Source organism: Glycine max, chromosome 17, assembly GCF_000004515.6.
Source record: "Glycine max cultivar Williams 82 chromosome 17, Glycine_max_v4.0, whole genome shotgun sequence".
In the NCBI taxonomy this organism is placed as follows: domain Eukaryota; kingdom Viridiplantae; phylum Streptophyta; class Magnoliopsida; order Fabales; family Fabaceae; genus Glycine; species Glycine max.
Window position 1 is genome coordinate 2,652,885 of NC_038253.2, and position 21,492 is coordinate 2,674,376.

The 21,492-nt window shown below is 31.4% G+C and overlaps 5 protein-coding genes across 5 annotated transcripts; 2 read left to right on the plus strand and 3 right to left on the minus strand.

Annotated features, from left to right (window-relative positions):
- Positions 1-3,089: 3,089 nt before the first annotated feature.
- Positions 3,090-4,090, minus strand: LOC100820305 (cell wall / vacuolar inhibitor of fructosidase 1). The gene has a single exon (XM_003550888.5). The coding sequence runs from the start codon at positions 3,815-3,817 to the stop codon at positions 3,263-3,265; it is 555 nt and encodes a 184-aa protein (XP_003550936.1). The 5' UTR covers positions 3,818-4,090; the 3' UTR covers positions 3,090-3,262.
- Positions 4,091-6,954: 2,864 nt separating this feature from the next.
- Positions 6,955-9,613, plus strand: LOC100814091 (peroxidase 40). Its single transcript, XM_003550518.5, has 4 exons — positions 6,955-7,859; positions 8,213-8,404; positions 8,672-8,837; positions 9,083-9,613. The coding sequence occupies exons 1-4, from the start codon at positions 7,623-7,625 to the stop codon at positions 9,454-9,456; spliced, it is 969 nt and encodes a 322-aa protein (XP_003550566.1). The 5' UTR covers positions 6,955-7,622; the 3' UTR covers positions 9,457-9,613.
- Positions 9,614-10,025: 412 nt separating this feature from the next.
- Positions 10,026-10,866, minus strand: CIF1 (cell-wall inhibitor of beta-fructosidase). The gene has a single exon (NM_001248491.2). The coding sequence runs from the start codon at positions 10,792-10,794 to the stop codon at positions 10,246-10,248; it is 549 nt and encodes a 182-aa protein (NP_001235420.1). The 5' UTR covers positions 10,795-10,866; the 3' UTR covers positions 10,026-10,245.
- A 2,182-nt stretch (positions 10,867-13,048) lies between these two features.
- LOC100500640 (cell wall / vacuolar inhibitor of fructosidase) lies at positions 13,049-13,883 on the minus strand. The gene has a single exon (NM_001250286.3). It carries the CDS (start codon positions 13,747-13,749, stop codon positions 13,195-13,197), a length of 555 nt encoding a protein of 184 aa, NP_001237215.2. The 5' UTR covers positions 13,750-13,883; the 3' UTR covers positions 13,049-13,194.
- Positions 13,884-17,932: 4,049 nt separating this feature from the next.
- Positions 17,933-20,206, plus strand: LOC100815673 (prostatic spermine-binding protein). The gene is made up of 2 exons (XM_003550819.5): positions 17,933-18,639; positions 19,752-20,206. The coding sequence occupies exons 1-2, from the start codon at positions 18,304-18,306 to the stop codon at positions 19,977-19,979; spliced, it is 564 nt and encodes a 187-aa protein (XP_003550867.1). The 5' UTR covers positions 17,933-18,303; the 3' UTR covers positions 19,980-20,206.
- The last annotated feature ends 1,286 nt before the right edge of the window (positions 20,207-21,492 follow it).

Below are 21,492 nucleotides of genomic sequence, written 5' to 3' on the forward strand. Positions count from 1 at the left end.
CGAGAATAAGGGCCTGTGCTCTATTACTATCCCCTCCGCGCAAGACTTTGAACATAAAAAATGAATTGCCTTTATTTTACTTGCCACTTCTCCAAACATACCTAATGTAAATTCTAATATCAGTCACAATCCACTCTTGGATCATGACTAACGTAAAGACCATGATTTCCTTACTTTGGCTAGCCTTCACTTCAAATTACAATTAAAAAATCAACCAAAAAGGATTATCGAAAATTCGTCAAAGTTTTTTTCTAATAACAAGACAAATTTCATATTAAATAAATTGAGAAAATATATCATATATCCATATAAATCTATATATACATATATTCAGATTCAACAGTTAAATATCAAGGTCACAGAACACAACATAAGCCATTGACATATTATCCAAAATATCAACTAATAGTCATGTTGGTCATATATATTAATCATCAAAGTGTCTCAAAATATCATAATTACACCATAAGTATATCTATAAGATAGGATCATCTACATCTCAAAATAAAGATATTTTCTCTATATTTATTCCTACTCTTATCCCTATTATACTGGAGTCACAAGAAAAAATACTCTCTCTCAAACGAAATGGAGGCCTACCAAAAAAACAACAAATTTCTAGGTAAGTCGGCAAATATCAGGAAGTTAGCTACTCAATTACCCGTGTCTCTGAGGAAAAAAAAATAAAAAAAAAGGAGTAAATCACAAAGATTTAGTGAGAGCATAAAATATAAAGTGGACTTGAAGGAAAATACAAATATAACTCGAGTCTTTGCATAAAAAAAACTTAATTGACATTAAATAAAAGTGAAATAATTACAACTCATTTTTAGAAACTATTGTATACTCCCTTTAAAACTTTTAAAACTACATATAAACTTGTATTCAAGAAGAATAACTTTACTTTCATTCTACTATGTACATATAGATCACATTATCTTTTCATCGTGACGAACAATAATTATAGAACTACAACATTTAGCTCGTAGGCTGCATTATCTATTTATTGCAGCGAACAGATCTTTAGGAATTATGGATATTCAACCCATAGGTTGCATTATTTATTCGTTGTAGCAAACGAAAAACATATATACTATGAGTATTCAACTCATAAGTTAAATTATCTCTTTGTTGTAACAAACGACAATCAATCATAAACTCATAATAAATAAATAAATAAAATAATCAAATATCCACTCTTAAATACCTTATCGAAAATCTCAAAGAATAAATTTCAATTAAGAGAAAATAAACATTTTACTTCATTCTCAAGTACTTCTAGAATTTCAAAGATCACAAAAGAATATATTTTTTGGAGTTTACTTGATTCTCTTAAAAGAATTTTAAAATGTCGTGAGATAAATTAGCTACTCACACACAAAAAATACTATCAATGTCTTCTAATGCAGTTGAGAGGATCAACCATCATATTTTCATAAGATCTAAGCATTTAAAATAAAAAAGAATAAGAGATTAGGCACAATTCTCAAATTTAACATATATAGGATTTTGAGGGAACCACCATGATTCCTAATACTTAGTTTTCTAACCCTTTTCAATGAGTTATAAATTTACCTTAAAGAGATCAAATATAAATTTTAAGGAAATGAGTGATATTCCTTTTTATTCTAACCATCTTTTCATGTTTGAGAGAGCCACAAGGATACAATAAACTTAATGAAATTTGGAATAATGAAGAAAAATGAGTGAAATGTTGAAATAAAAAATGAAAAAGAAGAGGGAGAGTTTCAGAGATAGGGGTGGGTTCTTAAAAAAGTGATGAGAGGAAAAAAAATGGAATGGAAATGGAAAAGTGATTTCAATATAATCACGATGTGACTTAGATATTAGTAGAGTATTGTCTAATTAATTACCAACCACGTGGTAAAAACATTTTAATCATCTTATCCGTGAATTTAGGACCATTGTTCAAACTAAAAAAAACAATTCTGTAACGCAAGTTTTTTAGAGCTTTTTTTTATAAAAAAATTTTAACTGTTAAGAAAAGTACTGAGACATTTTTAATATTGTTTTTGTGAAAAATTATATAACTATTATGATTTTCAAAACTTAATAGAATTAAGTAATGTATAATTATTTTTAAAAAAAGAAATTAAGAAAAAACTGAGAAGTGAAACAAACAAACAAACTCTAGTTTCTCCATCCCTCATGGATTGTAGTTTTTATATTTTACAATATTCGGAACATAACCAAAGAAAGGGACTTCTCCTTTGAAAGAGAGAAAATTCTCATTATTCGGACAAAAACAGTAAGGCGTGTGACATTAGTTGTATTTAGACAATGACGAGTGAAACATAATAAAACTAAACAAAATTACTGTACAATTAGGACAAAGCATGATAAATATTTCGTTCCGTTTGAAAGAAGAAACATAGTATTTGAGCATGTTAATCCATTTCCATGAAAACAAAACAATGCATATATAAATTTCGACTTCAAGATAGCTAGTTGTGTGTGGCTCTTGCAAGCTTCGGCTGAGATGCCATAAGACTCTACCGAGTATTGAGCATGTTTAGGAGTAGCTAGGCATGTGATTTCACATGTGACTGCTTTCTCTCTATCTCTGATCCGACAAAGAAAATTAAGAAAAAGTTGACAAAACAAAACAATCTTCATTACATACGAAGTGGACACCTGCAACAGTTTCCATTCCGTAAGGTAACGAAAGAAAGTTTGGATGGATGAGTGTAACAATTCAATAATATTTGCTGGTCCTGATTCAATTTCTTATCCTATGGTATGGCAACAACTCGATGATAAACCAAGTATATGGTCAAATCCGAGACAAGCATATTCCCAGTCCTAGGTGCCGTTGGTTGTCTAATTTAACTTAATTGGATAGTTAGTAAGTAGTAACCACTCACTTGAATGTTAAATTTGTAGGTTTTGAGGCTGTGGTGAAACAGATTTTTAATGCATGTATAAATTGTTTTAAAAAATGTAATCATTTTTTAAAATTCTTTTTCAAAAGTTGATTAAAAAATGATTATTTTCCAGAATAAATCTAACAATCAATTATGATTTAAAGGGGAACGAGGCTCATAAAAGTGAGACCAGCAGCAAGGTTATAAAAAAAAGTATGGTTTATAAACGGCATCTTTAGAGTACACAGAATTACATCATATAATTATTTGTACAAACTGAAGCATCTAAAGCATTTATTTATTGAATAAGATAAGGGCACTAATAATTGCTATATTCTACAAGAAATGAGGCTGGAAAGGAGGAAGAGAAAAATAAATCAGCCATTTAATAATAGTTTAATTATGGCAGCAGCCACATCCACCAGCTTCTGCATAATGTCATTTCTATCACTTAAGGGTGCTTGAGTTGAGCCCGAGAATTTCTTGTCGCAAGCATTTACTTCCTTCTGAGCATCAACTATGCAGTAACTGGCAAACCCAAATCGACCTTGGTTTATGGCATCAGCTGCTTGTGGGAGAATGTACTTCACAACTGGGATGTATGACTCAGCACAGAAAGCCAACTGTTGCTCTAATTGTTCATCTGAGGTCTGCTTGATAAGCTCTTCAATGTAACTGAGTGTGTCAGTAGCATTTGTCAGAATTCCATTGACCATTATGAGGGCCATACCCTTTGGATCACTTTTGGGGGCTAAGGGATTTGAGTGTAAGATGGAGCTGCAAAGGTCATAAAAGGGTGTTTTTTTGCATATTTGGTCTACCAAATCCCCATCCCCATCCCCATCAGAGGAATCAGTTGGTGTGAAAAGAATGCAAGATAGAAGAAGAATATGGAGTAGAAAAGAGGGCACAAAGAGTGAGCTCCACCTCATTTTCTCGGGTAAGGGAATGAATGACCAAGCTTCTTTCTTGGCTGCTATTTAAAGTTAGGTTGGTCGTTGGTGAGTTAAAAAATTGAGATTTGTTTGCCACCAATTGACAAAAGGGAAAATTGTTGGACCCCTTTAATTTGCTGTATTTTAATCCTTTTTATGTGCATTTGTGAGTACTAACATTTGTTGGGTGTAGCAGAAAAGGCTAATCCTTCACAATGTGACAAATTAAAGTTCAAATTCTTGTTAAAAGAGATGTGAAGTGTCGATACTTAATATTTCCTTGTATCTTAAACAGGATTACTTCTGAAAGAGAATATAGATGAGGAACCGATAAAAAAAAAGTGCATTTATGAGTCATTTCATATAATATATAATAATTGTTCACAGGTGTGTTGTTTGCTTTTTGTAACCATGGGCTACCAGTGCTATTGCAATTGCGTCTACACTTTGATGTTAAGGAAAAATCCTTCCTTGTATCACGGATATCTTGTTTTCAGCTGGCTTTTAGCGCCAACAGTTCCACAGTTTCTGTTGTGTTTACACTCTTCTGTAGGCTGTAAGATGGCAAATTAGAGATCCTTCGAGATGATGTTGAGTTCAATAAACCCTTTCTTTCCCTTGGGAATTATAGAAAGAGGGGGCAAGGGACATTACTGAGATTTCGTTCATTAAAGACAAGATCTTGACGATTACATGTGTTAGAGCTTTCTTGCTTTTTAAAGATAAGAAGGCAGAGTCATCATCCCTTGCACAAAGACACACTAACTAAAACCAAGCATAATTGGCATAGCTTCAATTTAAAGAGTCAGAATTATCAACTTTTTGTCTTGTTATTAATAACAAACATAGCTTGTTACATTGAACAACAATTTTCAAATGCTTTTAAGTTCCAACTTGCTCGAACATTTTCCCTATTAGTCGTGGTCCTAATCAAATAGGAGACAAAAGAAGAGACTTCTAAGAATTCTTTATGGTATGTAGTGCATTTTAAATCTTAAAACCATTTGATTATATTATTTAATAGTATTATATTTTAGTTCTTATTTTTTTTTTCTTGACTTCACATTCTCTCTGCCTTACAGAGCCAATCAATTTTTACTATAGGGTGTTCACTTCTTGTGGTTGGGATCACAAAAATACAAAATAGGAAAGCTTCTCGAGGTTTCAAAGCAAGGGTTGCCCCTGGCAAGGGATGCTACCAGACTACCAGTACCAAAAAGGGTCCCCTACATAGAAATTGGACCAAACATCTTTAAACTGAATGAGGTCATACCACCCTAAATGAGTTTTGAACGTCAGAAAGAAAACGACGAACCTATATCCATAAATTATATTAACTTAATGGATAGCCGAACCTTATCATTTCTAGCAGGTTGGTTCGGCAAATCAAAATAATTGAATAATTTTAAATCTTATTATTTCATCCTGTTACCAATTCTCCTATTAGGTAAGTTTCAATTGTGTTTTATATTTCTAAGACAATAAATGTTTTCATTCAATACTCACAATAAAAGATATTAGGAGGATTTATAAGAGAATATAGTAAGAAAATTTAGTATTACTCATAATTTTCTAACCCACGATTAATTAACAAGATTAAGACGAATTAATGTGAAGTTGTTCACTCTTTCTTTTCCAAAGACTAAGGGTTAAAGGTGAGGTGTTTATTCATTCTTTTGAATATATTCTCTTTTTCTCTCTTGTTAGTTGTTAGTTGAAGTTTATTAAAAAAAGATAAATTTTTGTGAGTCTCTCATCATATTTAAATGATTATCTTTTCTTATAGTTATCAATAAATTTTAACTTATAATATTTAAAAGAGTATGATAGTAGCCCTCCTCCTCACACTTATTAACACCCATCTCGTTATTTTTATTTAAATTATATATTTTTTTTAAAATCAATATCTTTACTCACACTCTAAACTTTTTTTTTAATTTACCCTTATAAAAAAATAAATTTGTTTTTATTCTCATGAAATTATTAAAACATTTTATAATTATGATAGAATAATTTGAATGATGAAATCTTTTATTAACGTGTCCAATAAATGAATATTATATTTAATGAATACATTATGAAGATTAAATGGAGAAAAACTAGTTTATTTTAAAATATTAAATGTGACTTTGACAATATAATTAAAAATACAAACATGTAAAAAAAGACCCTTTTTAGTTAAATAAAATTAATGGACTAAAAAAGGAAGAGAAACAGATATAAGATTATTTAATGTTTTGTTTATTTTTTTCTTTACATAAAATAAAATATAAATTAAGTTTTTTTTTACAGAAAATAAAAGTTTAGGTACTAGACAATTCAACTTTTGATTTTAGCAATAACTAGTATTGATCTTAACATTTGAATGGTCGAACAATTTACCGTTATAAACTATTAAAGACGCCTGTCCTTCATAGTGGAAATGAATAGAAATCCTTTGCTGTAGGAAAGACCTTCATAGTTCATACCATCTTATACCAACAACATTCCTTTGCTGTAGTTATATGATGATACGAAGGTCTTCATTGAATGAAAGACATTGATGAATCAATTTACAAGGATTGTAATGCTAAACTCAGTAGAATTAAAAATAAAGAGATGACGAAAAGCAAGAACATATGGATACATTTTTGGTTTAGAGATTAGAACCTTCTATTTTAAATGTTGTATTTGTGTTCTTGTATTGAGGTGTCACCTTTCTGTGTTAACAGAATGATCCATGATAATTCCAATCCTACAATTCCTGTCGACAGTTTCCTAATTTTTAGGAGATTTGCTATTGGGTGATGTGGGTGCATCATGCATGTATGGTGTTCATTGCATTTATATTTATTTTCGTGGTCATTTTTTAATTTTATATATGATGATACATAAAGAAAGTTAACTTAAATGATAAAAGAACTTAAACAAGAGTAAGTTTGAAAAATAGGATAAAAAATAGTCAGGGGTGTGAATAGATGTATTAAAATGTCAATAACTTTGTATATTGTATCGAAAAAAAATGTCAATAACTTCATTCAAGATTTAACTCGTTTTTCAAAATATGAAGGATCTGTTTAACAAATACTAGTTGTTAAAGACTGAGGCATATCACATCACTGTCAGATAGCTAGCAATGCTCTGTCAATTATTTTTCCTATAATTGAATAATAAAAATGAAAATAAGAAACAGAGAAAGCAGAGGAGAGGGGGCTGTAAGAATTGTGAGCATCACAATGTGTGTTTCCGAAGCAGACGGGACTAACAAGAGTGCAGGATTTTTTTTTTTTTTTTTAATAATGACAAGAGTATAGGATTTTATATTCCTATGATGCCGCTCAAGTTAATAGCATTTTTATCGGACATTAAACAAACAACATATAATATGATATTATAAATATAAATTACATCGTTTGTTTGAGTAACTAGAGCAATTGTCTAACTATATCGTGCATAGCATTGTGCCACGTAAGCTTCCAGAATTGCTATCTACCAGCACACGAACTCAGTGATTCCCTTTGACCAGGTTCATGGCTTTCCTGAAGCAGTTAGTGGATCTTGTCCAGGCCATTGTTTGCTTTGCTTTTGATTACGTTGATACTCTACTAACCACTTCTTATGCTTGACTGTTTCTTTTAACAACTCCTCATTAACACCGTCACTGATCCATTTCAACTTTATCACACAACACTCTGCTACTGCAAGTAAGTTCCTATATATAGAAGAGCAGTGTGAAACATTCCAATCCAATAAACCTTCCTTATTATTCAGAAATATATAGTAACACTAAGAGTAGTTACTACTATCCCTAAATATAATAGCCATGCAATTAGTACTATTGTGTCTACTGATACTGAAGCTCACTCCAGCCTTTGCAACCACCCCGAATGATGCCTATGGTGGTGATAGTAGTGGCTGTCCATTAGGGACTGACATATACCAATACACTTGCCCTGAAGCTGAGGCCATCATATTCTCTTGGGTGGAGCAGGCAGTGTCTCAAGACTCAAGAATGGCAGCCTCACTTCTTAGGCTACATTTCCATGATTGCTTTGTTAATGCAAGACATTCTTAATTTTCCTCCACAAGTTATCTTTTAGAGTAAAATTACATTGACAGCTCCTGAAATTTTGTGAAATTGCTCAAAATCTTTCCGTTTTTTCCATCTCTATACTAACTAACTCCTTAACTGTTTGAAAAAACATTTGCACAACATTATACATTATACTAGCCCTTTAATTGTTTAAAAGATATTACACCCTGTCCTTTTATAAGAAAAAGTGATTGAAAATGTTAAAAAAACAAAGAGATTTGTGCAATCTCTCAAATCTTAAGGATGTCAACATAATTTGCTCTATCTTTTAAAAGTTCTATAAATTCAATTAACGGTATAATATTTTGTTGACATTTCAGGGTTGTGATGCTTCAGTCTTGCTAGATGACACACAGGACTTTGTTGGTGAGAAAACTGCGGGTCCAAATTTGAATTCCCTGAGAGGATTCGAAGTAATCGACCAAATCAAATCCGAACTGGAACTAGTCTGTCCACAGACTGTCTCTTGTGCTGACATACTCGCAACTGCTGCCAGAGATTCAGTTCTTCTGGTTTGTCATTGTTGCCTTCCTGCCTCAGACTTCATGGTTTCTCAGTTATTCTAGAATTTAATTTCTATGCACCGAAAATGTAACGTAAAATGTTTTATACTATCAGCTAAACTAATCAGAAATCATGATAAATATGACTTTAAGATATTTAATGTGAAAGTCAATAGTACATGAGAATCCATGATTAAACTGACACTGGAAAAGTACGTACGCTATTTTCTCGATTATTCTAGCTATCATGAATCATATTAAACTGCTAAGTTACAGTCAGGAGGTCCAATTTGGGAGGTGCAAATGGGAAGGAAAGATGGCATTACTGCTAGCAAGAATGCAGCAAATAATAACATCCCAGGTCCAAACTCCACTGTTGATGTGCTCGTAGCTAAGTTCGAGAATGTAGGCCTTACACTTAAAGATATGGTTGCCCTTTCAGGTTAATCATCTTTACGCCTTCTTATTCACATGCTATTAGTAGGATTGACAAATCAATCCATTTATCCATCCACAGGAAATTTTTTAATGGATTAATGAATTATTTTGATCCCATCCATTGGATACGGATTAAGATTTATCCAATTCATCCATTTTGCTGGCCCCTAAGCTATTAGAATTTAGTAATATTTTTCATCATTGAGAAACAAGATCAGCATTTTTTTCCCATCCCTCTCATTTTTTCAGGTGCGCACACTATAGGGAAAGCTCGGTGCAGAACATTTAGGTCGCGCTTACAGACTAGTAGTAACATTGATTTCGTCGCATCATTGCAACAGTTGTGCTCAGGACCCGACACAGTTGCACATCTTGACCTGGCTACACCTGCTACGTTTGATAATCAATATTTTGTAAATCTTCTATCTGGGGAGGGATTGCTCCCATCAGACCAGGCTCTTGTGAATGGCAATGATCAGACACGACAGATTGTCGAAAACTACGTGGAGAACCCATTAGCTTTCTTTGAGGACTTCAAACTTTCTATGTTGAAAATGGGAAGCTTGGCATCACCAACTCAAACTAACGCCCAGATTCGTAGGAACTGCCGAACTATTAACTAATCTTAGTTAGCCTTTGCTTTTTAAGTAAAAAAATCTGATATTGCCCTATGTAAAAGCAATATGGTGGGGGCATGCTAATTGATTATTATAATGAACTATGTTATCCTATGGGGAGTAAAAATTAATTAATGATTACTTGAATGGAGCTTTAGTTAAATGTTTATAAGCACCTGTTAAAGCCATTAATTCCTTGAGCTCCACACTGCTACGAGAAGGAAATAATTGCTCTGACATGCTGCATTGCAAAAGGCATGATAGTAATTAACTGAATTATGTCATCATAATTATAGGGATTTTTTTTTTATAAATAAAATAAAATATAACTGTGTTCATTGGATTTATTCTGTATTATTTATTAATTTTATATATGATATATAAAGAAAGCTAAGTTAAAATGATAAAAGAAGAACCTGAATAAGAGTAAGTTTAAATGTCAATATCTTCATAATATGAAGGATCTGATTAACAAATGTTTGTTAAAGTTAAAAAGGCTAAATTGATGATACATTAGAAGAAAGTAGAAGCACAAGACAGAGGCATATCACATCCCATGCGCTGTCAATTATTTTCCAAGAATCAAAGAAGAAAAATGAAAATAAGAAACGTGGAAAGCAGAGGAGAGGGGACAGTGAGAAATGAGAATTGTGAAGTGGCAAAAGCAGTTGTGTTTCCATTACAGAAGAGACCAACAAGAGAGCAAGATTTTATGTTGTGTTAATTGAAAATATAATTATAATGTGATATTACGAAAATTAAATTGCATCATCCCCTCCGTTGGAGTAAGTGTCACTAGAGCAATTGTCTAACTATAGCTGCAGTTATGGTTGCAACATCGTGCATAGCATTGTTGTGATTGGTGAGTGGCGATTTCCCAGCAGAGAAGCTGTTCTCACAAGTGGTGGCCTCAATAGCAGCATCATTGGCACCATCTTCTGCGAACTTGGGGTCTCCTTTCTGCAGAGACGCAACGGCTTGTGCCACGTCAGCTTCCACAATTGCTTTGTATCTAGCAGCACACGAACTCAGTGGTTCCTTTTGACTAGGTTCAGGGTTTTTCTGAAGCAGTTGGTGGATTTTGTCCAATGCATTGTTTGCTTTGATTTTGATTACGTTGACCATAATAAGTGCCAGCCCTGTCACATCTGCTTCGGTGCTGCGAGGGTCGGAGGAGAGGTATTGGATGCAAAGGTCGTGATGGGGTGTCTGCTTGCAAGTTTCTTCAATCAGATTGGCATTGTTTTTTTGATGGATGATTCTGGAGTTAGTTGCTGGAACTGAAATCGTAGCTAAAACAAGAGTACTGTAGAAGATAAGAGCTAATGATTCCATAATTTTCATGTCTGTTTGAATGAGTATGTAGGGAGATAGAAGTAGAAGATGAAGAAGGGATGGATGGAACACTCAATGTCTTTTCAGAACTGAAAATTGCTGAGACATTTTATAGTTAAGAAGCTGTGCCAGAGATTGTGTCGTGCACGAAACTGATCATGGTCGTGGGTCAGCTTTCGGCACAGAGAACATGCATTTATTTTAGTTAATCGTACCATTTTCTAGAAGAAGAAAAAAGAACAATATATATATATCTTTATACGATTAAAAATTATGTGAAATTCTTACCTTTACTGTATACTTTAAAACTTAACTCAAAAGTATTGTATCATCTTCTGAAAATTCCTAGTTGATAAAAACTAATTGCCAATAATGCTAAGAATTATATTGAGAAGAAAAAAACCATCCTTAAAAATCCATTCACACTAAATTAAAATGTAGTGCATATTTAATTCTCAAACAAAAACAGTGCAGTATAATTTAACTTTTTATTTATCTTTCATTATTAATCAATGATTTTTTTTTAAAAAATAATAATAAAAACAATGAAAAAGTAGATGTTAGGCTCAAATTTGCATTCAAACGATGTACTATAGTCCATTCCGTTAGAGGGATTTTTACACTTTTATCAAAATTATAAAATTGTAGGTGATATTTTGTTTGTTGTATATTTTTAACTTATTATTTTTTATAATCTTCACATAATTTAAAAAATAATAAACCAAATAATATTAAGTAAATTAATCTCAAAAAATTTGTGTGGTATAATTTAGTCTTCAAATTTATCAACTTCGTCTATCATTCATAAATTAGTCTTTTTTTAAAGGAAATTAGTCCTTTTATATAAACTTAATCATTGAATCTGCCAACTTTGTAATAATTCAGTTATTTCAACATGAAGTTGAACTAAATTATTGACTAAATTAGTTTATATTTTAAATTTTAAAATAATTGATTTATATAAACGTTACAAACCTTCAAGTTAGTGAGCAAGCATGTTCTTAAGATAATAATGTGTGGCATGATTATTGATTGAGATCTAAGTCCAACTAATGTGATAATCTTAAATTATTTAATAATTTTTTTTTTTTGCATAAAATATCTGACCGGACCATGTTATGACTTGCGTATATGGTTAATGATGAAATTTTCTCAGAGCCTATATACTTTTATTGAGAATTAGAGACTTATTTTTGGAAGTTGAAAAAATATTAAGTAGTTTATTTCTCTTAGCATTCTTGCATATACACGATTAAATCCCTTACCATATATTCAAGAGCATCATTATCTCTCAATCATTCAATACCATATTGGTAATTAAGGGCTAATGTAAATCGTATAACTGTAAAAAATGCTGCTGCACATTTAAAAAGACAAAAAAAAAAGGGGGGGAGGCCACGCACATAATTAACTAACTAGCTAGAAGGCCAGTGTGAAAGCTTCTTCAGGCGTGTACTCCTGTCTCTTTAGAATGACCAAGTGATCACTCTGCCCAATAGATGCTATAATGAAGAGTCGTGCTTAGATATTGAACATAATCTCTCCAACCAGCCTAAAACAGCGATAATCACCAGAAAAGGACAAGTCGGTCCACATATTAATTTGGTTCACTTATCCTTATCACTTCTTTCTACCCCACTATCATTACTAAAGATGAATAAGACATGCATTAGTGATGGGGGAAGGGAAAAAGCAAAGACAAGAACAAGATATCAGATATGCTTATCCGCAATTCCCAATAATTGAAAAAAGGATATACACATACATATACATATGTCTCTCTCCATATTTTTGTTAACAAAAACCAAAGGATAAATTGCCTGCAAAAACGCAGCTACGTGTCTTCCTCTTATAATACGTTAATATCATGTTTAAGGTTTCTCTTACAAAACGGAGTTTGGTCTTTTAGCATGGGTTAGTACCTCTTAGCATGACAAATCAAGGTTCTATTTATTTATTTTTATTGGAGAAGCGTTCTTATTTGGCGTTTAACTATGTCTTCGATATATTTTTTTCTTGAAAAAAAAAATTAGTTGTAGAAAACAGAGAGAGAAAAAGTACCACTGTCACATTTGTGATTGCATCACGTACAATTCTTGATATTATGAAAAATTACAATCAAACGTAGTTGATGTGACCATAATTGCAATGATAATGTGTAGTTGTGATTGCAAACAGATTCTTAAAACCTTTAAGCAAAAGGAAATGAAAATATCAAAATCTTCAGACGAAGATCAAAAAGTAAAGAGCAACTATGATACTTGTCTCAATGCAAATTAGATATCTGGGGAACTCGTGAGAATCACGAGAGGGTTGGATTTTATTACATATAATAAACATTTTATAAAAAGCTTTAAAATAGATAGTATTTTCACATTACAGTTAACAGTACAATTAAGTATATATAGTTTAGAGCAACAATCTAACAATAGCGGCAGTAACAGCAGCAACATCATGCATAGCATTGTTCTGTTTGGTGAGTGGGGAATTCCCTGCTGCAGAGAAATCAGTCTCACAATAAGTAGCCTCATTAGCAGCATCATTAGCCCCATCTTCAGCAAACTTGGGGTCACCTTTCTGCAGAGCCTCAGTGGCTTGTGGAACATCAGCAATTAAAACCGCTTTGTATTTATCAGCACAAGAACTCAAGGCTCTTCTTTGCTTAGGCCCCGATGCTCCCACCCTCTGCAACTCTTGGATTCTTTTCAATGCATCGTTTGCTTTGGCCTTCATCTCTTTGACCATGATTTGAGCCAGCCCTGTGACGTCAGCACTGGAGCTCCCAGGGCTTGCCTTCAGAGACTCAAGGCAAACGTTGTAGTTGGGAGTTTTCTTGCAAGTGTTCTCTATCAGCTTTTCGTTTTCTGGAAGCAAGGTTCTGCTGCAGTGGCTTGATGGTATTGAAATCATAACAACAATGGCTAGGAGATAAAAGAAGAGAATTAGAGGCTTCAAGTTTGTCATTGTTGTTGATTATTGAAAGAGATTGGTTTTGGTAGTTGCTAGATTCCACTGAATGGAATGCTGCTAGGCCTTTTTATGGTTAGGAGCAGATGTAGTGGACCTAACCTTTTTCCTATTTAAATGCAGATATATGTAAGAAGAATGTTATCGAAGATTGATATATGTACGCAATTTTCCACATACATGGTGGTTTTTTCAAACCAACTTTTTATATATATAACAATATAACTTTTTAAGCAAAAAAGTGTGCAACTATCATCTTATAAAATTGTTGTCTCCATTCCAGCTTGCTTTCTGTGCTTAAATATCCACCGTTATATGTTGGCTTGACAAATTTTTAATTTGTTGCGGTTAAAATTGCAAATTCAATCATGACTTACGACAAAGATCTTCCTAGACTAATTTGTTTGAAATTAAAGTAGATGTCCATCGAATTTGAATGCATTTTAGAAACATAAAAATTATAATTATTAATTGAAAAATAATATTGAATGACTTAAATATTTTATATATTTATGCGTATTTTTGTTATTAATTTTAATTAAAAATTATGACTTTACCTTTTTATTTTAAAATAATCTTTAATTTAGATTACCCAAATTCACTGTGTGGTCTTTTTCTTCCACTATATATATCTTAATTATTTATATGCACAAAAGAAGGTATTTAATTAAAATTGTTCGTGATGTTAATTTGCGGCTGTATTTGCATGTAATCAATTATTGGCTCGTACTCTATCTCTATCTGATGCAAGTAGTAATACATGGTTGCATTAAGGTAATACATGCCATTGCCAATTGGGCCTTTATTTATCCGGAAAAATATATATTGGACTGAGGAATCACGTTATCAGGTTGATCTCGATCTGTTATATCTAATATAAATTATTATATTTTGAGTTAATGATATCCAAGCTTTCAACCATAATTTTTTAATAAAAAATAAAATATCTATTCAAACATTTAATAAGATTTCATTACAAAGATACATAAACTGTTTTACTTTTTTTTGTGTATTTTTTTTTACATAAACTGTAATGTCAATGTAATAGTGAAATAAATTTTATTAAATATGTATGGAATTTATGTTATTTTATAAAAAAAGGTGAAATTTAAAGATATGTTAAAAAAAAAGAGGACTGCTGTTTGTTATGAACAATTATCTCACTTTTTTGGAGATGAAAACCAAATTAAAGAAGAAGAAAAAAACAAAACATCAAAATCAAAATTTAGTCATTTTATAGGAATTAAAAATATATTTAGGTCAAATATTAATGATGAAAAATAAATAAATGAATGAATAAATATTAATTAAATTAAATGAATTAAATGTAACTTGAACGAAGAAAATAGTAAAAACAAATATAATTTTTAATTGTAAAGTGTTACAAGTATTTTTTAACTTAAAAAGTTATAAAATATAATAAATATACACGGGTAGGTACGAATAAAGTTGGTTGGTATAATATTTATAGTTACAAAGTTCTATGAGTAATTAATTACTCATGCCTAAACTTACATTTATTTAATTAGTGAAAGCCTTATTTCTCTTTTTAAAAAAAGTAAAGACCTTATTTAAGGTAAATATTTAATTTTTTGAATAACAAGTATTTAGTTCAAGTGATAATAGATTTGATTAAAATCTTATATTCGAAAGTATTATAGATGAAAAAAAAATATTGAAAAGAAAAAAATCTCATTATAGATGTTGACACAAATTTTTTATGGATAATCATTAACAAATCAAATAAATATTCCATACCAATAAAATTAAAATATGAATTTAGTTATCATTCTTGTTTTGTGCTGCTCCAGTCCACTACGAACCATGAACCATTTCGTTACGTTTTGCTTTTTTGGGGGGTAAATAACGTTTTTAATATATATAAGTTTCGGCACCCTTTTTAAACCAGAAAGAACAGTTAGAATTGGATAGTTGCATAAATCACAAGCATATAGCCATACGGAGGACGCATGCAAAAATGGAATGGTGGCAAATAGCGGGTTTCTTACTTTCTTTCCTTCCTTATACTTCACTATTTCTCATGCATGCATGATGCGTTTTCTGTACACACGAAACTATCAAACCCTTTGTATTTTCTTATGTTATGTCTGAATATGTATCGTTCTTTCACAGCTCATATAGATTAAAGATGTCTGGTCAGCTTCTAGCACTAACAGAGAAAAAGTGGATTGGAATGATCGATTATGTGATATACTAATATGCAATTATTAAGCAAAAATGGTGCTTACCTGTGTGATAACTGATAAGGACTTCTACCTTTACATGAATTACGAGAACATGACAAGTCTCTCTTGAGTTTTCATCAGTTTCACGATATACGTGGAAATCGCAATTAAAGTTTTTCTAAATTAATCATGCAGATCGAAAGTATAGATTTAAAGGTAGAGAAAATAAAATATATAATTAAATTAAAATGAGTTAAAAATGAAAAAAAAGCATCATTTAAACAATAAAATATTAAACTACTGTTACAAACTTAAAAGATAATAATTTCAGTTTTTAATGTAATAAATTATTCCTTTAAACAAACAATTCAGTGTTGTATAATTGTATTAAGCAGTGAGGATAAGAGTGTCTGCATATATATATATATATGATTCACTTACTCCAAAGTAATTATAAAAGAATTATTTATTTTTCTTATAATTTATTTTCTTAAAATCTAATGATTAAATTTAATTAATTTTTATAATTATTAGATTTAAAGAAAATGAATGATAAGTTGAGAAGTAACTCGAAGATGAGAAATAACTATTTTAGTAAGAAAATCTCTCCTCATATATAAGCTTTTATATGTGCTTATTTTAAAGTTCACCAACCTCAAAAGTTGACTTAATCCAAAATAAGTGTTTTATTACTTATATGTTCTTGTATTGAAAAGTGTAATATCTTCTTTCAAATGCGAGGTATCCAAAATATACTAAGCGTACAAATTGATCCATTTAACTTGTATGGCTTATGTAGGTTTGAGCAGGAACATTCATAAATAGATCCAATTCAATGTGGACCAAAAAAATTGATTCAAAAAATCAAACAATCGAATAGATAAAAAAAATAGAAAAATCGAAATTATTTATTTGATCAAATCAGAGAGTTTGAATTTGATTTTAAAAACTTATCCAAAAGAAACTTATATACATGTATATATTTTTATTCATAAATTTATAATATCACTAATTCTTATTTTTATTTAATAATTATTTGAGTTAATAAATATTTTATTATTAGTTATATAATAATATAAATAAAATATTTGATATTTTAAATTATTTGTTATTATATGTTTTGAGTGTCAAAGTTTTATTGATGTCAATTTTCAATGTCATTTCACCAAATTTCCCCTTAACTTACATTTCATGCACTGAATGATTCCCAAAGCATTAAGAACATTGTCCAAAATTGAACGTCCTCTACAAAAGTAAATTGCTCGGAAAAAACATTTGTGAAGTAAAGGTTTAAAACAGTTGGTGAAAATTTTGGATATAATCTTATAAATGACATTACACAAGATTTTTTTTTATTTTTTATTTACTTTAAGTGGCTGTCAATAGGATTATTCTATTAAGCAGTGATTGTTAAAAATTACAAATGATGATTTTTGACGGTTTAAAAATTATCATTATTCATCTGAAAATTAAATTATAATTATTAGCACTTTTAAAATCACTAGAATAAAAAATAAATACTTAATTGTACTTATATTTTTCTTATTATAATCATTTTGTGAATCTAGTATTATTTATTTATTTATCTAATAAATTTTTTATTCCATAATATTTTAATTGCACAATTTTGTTCTGTCTATATTTAATAAAAATATTGATGTAAAATTGCAATAAAGCGTCAAGCATGATGTAACAGTGTAATAAAGTGTCACACACTCACACCAGCTTTTTCAAAAAAAAAAAATGTCACTAACATTTTCATTAAATATTAAATACGTTATTAAGTTAACATATAAAACCAAAATCTATAGTTAAAATTTCTAAATAAAAATCATATAATTAAAATAGTGAAAATTAAATTTGCAAAAAACAGAGAAGGACCAGTTACAATAAAGAGCAATAATAAAAAACTAATAATGTAATTAAGATTTTTTTAATTAAAAAAGTAATTGAGCTAAAATATAATTAAAATTTGACCAAGTATGAGTACAATCCGAAATCCAAATAATGAATGATCCGGAAAGAAAACCCTAGCCCCGAAGTAGCACGTGACTGTGAAAATAGGAGTAGTAGCGAGCGCCGCAAGGCGAAATCACACTATCTCTGCTGAAACGCAAATGCTTTTACATCGACCGTCCAATCAAGTGCCACGTCATCGATCCGCGTGAAATCGATTTTGAACGGCCAGGATCAGCGCTGCAGAAAAACTGGGGGAAGCGAAGGGAAGAGGCTGGTAACTTGGCTGTTTTCTCCATTCTCGCGTGCTCGGTTTTGGATCGAATTTTTTTTTCTCCGTTTGTTTGCGGAACAACGAGTTTCGAAATCCCGTGGAGAACGTAACATTCTTTGGTTTCTGGATTTGAAGATGAAGGCCACAAAGGAATTGAGCCAGCATGTGGAGGAAAATGAGGTCACGGTCTTGGTTGATGAGGAGGAGGACGAAGAATACGAGTCCGAGGATGAAGTAGTAGACGACGGAGAGGACGATGAAGACGACGACGACGACGATGACGATGACGACGACAATGAAGACGAGGAAGACGACGATGAAGATGATGCTCCCGACGGCGGTGACGACGACGACGATGAAGACGAAGAAGAAGAAAGTGATGTCCAGCGCGGTGGAGAGCCTGACGACGACGATAACGATGACGACGACGAAGATGAAGACGAGGAGGATGAGGAGGAGCAAGGGGAAGAGGTAGTTATCTCTAATTTGCTTTGTTTTTTTTTTTTTTTTTATTTTAAAAACCCTAATTTCCTGAAATTGTTATTGTTTTGGATGCAAAACTCGATTCTGGATTTTTTGTTATCTGTTATGTGTTGATTTTTACTTGATTCGTTTGCCTTCTCCTTTAATTTTTTTTTTTTTTTCTGTTTCAAGCCAGGTCGGAGACCCTGGAGAGTCTTCACTAACTCGTTCATTTAATCATATACCGGTTATTTGTTAAGACCTCGTATGTTTCTCAAAATATTTTCTTAATTTCTTTGAACAATTGCTTATGGAACCTTTTTAGTTTTTTAAAAAATTCTCACTTTTTTGTTTTTTTTTAAACAATAGCTTATGGAACCTGTTTATAAGACTTTGCGTTTTATTTTTCATTTTTCTTCCTAATTCCTTTTGTGATGGGAGGGGGCGAGGGGCCTAAATCCTCTCCCTGCTGCCATGTCCTTTTCCCTTGTTTCAGAATTACGTGCATTAGTACGGTTAGTACTGACTATGAAAAAGGTGGAGATTTGTATCTCGAATTTAATTTTAGACATCCATGAAAATTTACTCTATTTTATGTATAATAACAATATATTAATATCGTTAAAATTTTCAATTCCTCAAGTACACGTTGTTGTTAGATCTTTCGTAATTCCTTGGTTCATATTTTGACATGCTTGCGAATTTGTTCTTGTTGTCTTATTGATGGCAACCATATGGGGGAAACTATGAATACCTGTTCACTAGGAATATGCATATGGTATAATGTACCGGGTCTTTTATTAGCGTTGTTACTTTAGATAACTTTATTTATTTCTACTAATTTAGGCTTTATGGTTTTTTATGGGGGGAGGGGGTTGTTGAGAATCTACGTAATAGAATCAAGTTTCTGCCAGAAGAACTAAAGAACATGTTTCAGCCTTTCATGTCACATTTCATCCTCAAGTCAACATGAAAATGAAGATCTGTGAAATAAATTTTAGTTGTCTGTATCTATTGTTTTGCCCCATGCTTTTTGTCAAATCATCTATAGGTATAATTTTCTATTTTGTCATGTCTTCCTGCGTTTGAATTGCTTTGAGTATGACACATAAAACTTGTAGGCGGATTTGGGAACAGAGTACCTTATCCGCCCTCTAGTCACTGCTGAGGAGGAGGAAGCATCTAGTGATTTCGAACCAGAGGAGAATGGCGAGGAGGAGGAAGAAGATGTCGATGATGAGGATGGTGAGAAGTCTGAGGCTCCACCAAAAAGAAAGAGGTCAGATAAAGATGATTCAGATGACGATGATGGCGGTGAAGATGATGATGAGAGACCCTCTAAGAGGTAGAACTGGGTCCATTCTTTGCTTAAGGGCTCAGACTAGTCAACTTATCTCCCTTTGCCCTTTAAAAACATTTCAGGGACTTGTTTCATTCTCTCTTGTATCATTATGGTGCGACATTATTTAGGCTGAATAACTTTCATGTTTGGTGCGTAGTCAATGGATTAAAACATTTGGTAGAACAAATTTTGTAAGACTTGAATGTTTTCTTAAAAGGGCTTTGCAGCTTGGTAGATCTTATGTTATGTATTACTGTATCTGTTGGTAGATTTCTACGTATTGTTTTTTATATAACGATCGTATTATTATACTCTTTTGTTTCTATATTACATGTTGAGTGCTTCTTGTCTATGGGCTTGTAACCGCTGGATCGGCCAGAGTACCACATTTCTTTGAGGCACTCAGAAAGTGAATTCCTCGTTGTGTCCATGATGATATATTGGATCTATACGAACGGAAAAATGTGTCCAAGACATGTTTTTTAAATTTTGCCTTGATTAGTTTCAACTATGGCGCAATGCTGGATATTGTTTTGTGCGTACCAGTAAAACAACAAAATTTCATTTTTACCTTTCTGTAAGTCTAATCATACAGATTAATTTAAAATTAATGAATCATGCAAGAATATCAAATATGTGACTTTTGTGTTATTAGTATAAAATTTTAATCAATTGAATTAATAGACTAATTATATTATAAAATAATTAATGCTGTTATATATAACAAAAAATTAATGTATATTCAATGCACTTATAAATTTAAATAATAAATTTTGTAATAATTAATTTTGATTTAATAATTAATTTATTTATATATATAAATTATAAATAAAAATTATAAGTTTCATAAAAATTTATATATGTAAACAAATTAATTATTAAATTAAAATTAATTGTCACGATATATTATATGAATTTACATGTGCATTAAATATATATTGAAAATTTTATTATTATATATAACGACATTAATTTTATAACATAATTATTCTATTAAAATTAGAGCGTTATGCTAATAAAGCAAGATTTACAGGTTCGATCAATACGTAAGAGGCTTACAGATTGATTAATGTGTATTTGATTTATGGATTCGCCAATCCGTATCAGCTTTGTGAAAGAATAAAAATGAAATTTCACTATTTTGTTGGGTGTATATACAATTGTGCTGGGTGCACAAAGCAATGCCCTAGCAATTGATTTACTATGCTTTGTGCCTGCAGTATTGGGGATCTGTGTTTCTCTACTTATTGGCCCGTAACGAAGTAGCTCTCACGGGAGGAGGGGTTGGACTTGAGAAAGGCTTTTACATGCTTTTTTTTAGAATCTTTACAAGGTGCCGTAAGAAAAAGGCTTACATGCCATAAAAAGTGCGGTACGGTTCAGATAGCAGACCACAATACCCAAATGAAAACAACCGATTGGCTGTTGTGTTCTCTGCCATTTGTTTCCCATTATTTTACTTTTGTCCCTTATTTTTCATGCTCAAGTCTTTATTCGTCCATCCAAATCTAAGTGGCAGG

What these genes read in the sequence shown, in the direction of transcription:
- LOC100820305 (XM_003550888.5), bottom strand. Translation starts at nt 3,817, where the DNA reads ATGAGGTGGAGCTCACTCTTTGTGCCCTCTTTTCTACTCCATATTCTT.
- LOC100814091 (XM_003550518.5), top strand. Translation starts at nt 7,623, where the DNA reads ATGCAATTAGTACTATTGTGTCTACTGATACTGAAGCTCACTCCAGCC. An exon ending in TCCATGATTGCTTTGTTAAT is followed by an intron (nt 7,860 to 8,212) that starts GCAAGACATTCT and finishes TTGACATTTCAG; the next exon opens with GGTTGTGATGCTTCAGTCTT. An exon ending in CCAGAGATTCAGTTCTTCTG is followed by an intron (nt 8,405 to 8,671) that starts GTTTGTCATTGT and finishes GCTAAGTTACAG; the next exon opens with TCAGGAGGTCCAATTTGGGA.
- CIF1 (NM_001248491.2), bottom strand. Translation starts at nt 10,794, where the DNA reads ATGAAAATTATGGAATCATTAGCTCTTATCTTCTACAGTACTCTTGTT.
- LOC100500640 (NM_001250286.3), bottom strand. Translation starts at nt 13,749, where the DNA reads ATGACAAACTTGAAGCCTCTAATTCTCTTCTTTTATCTCCTAGCCATT.
- LOC100815673 (XM_003550819.5), top strand. Translation starts at nt 18,304, where the DNA reads ATGAAGGCCACAAAGGAATTGAGCCAGCATGTGGAGGAAAATGAGGTC. An exon ending in AGGAGGAGCAAGGGGAAGAG is followed by an intron (nt 18,640 to 19,751) that starts GTAGTTATCTCT and finishes TAAAACTTGTAG; the next exon opens with GCGGATTTGGGAACAGAGTA.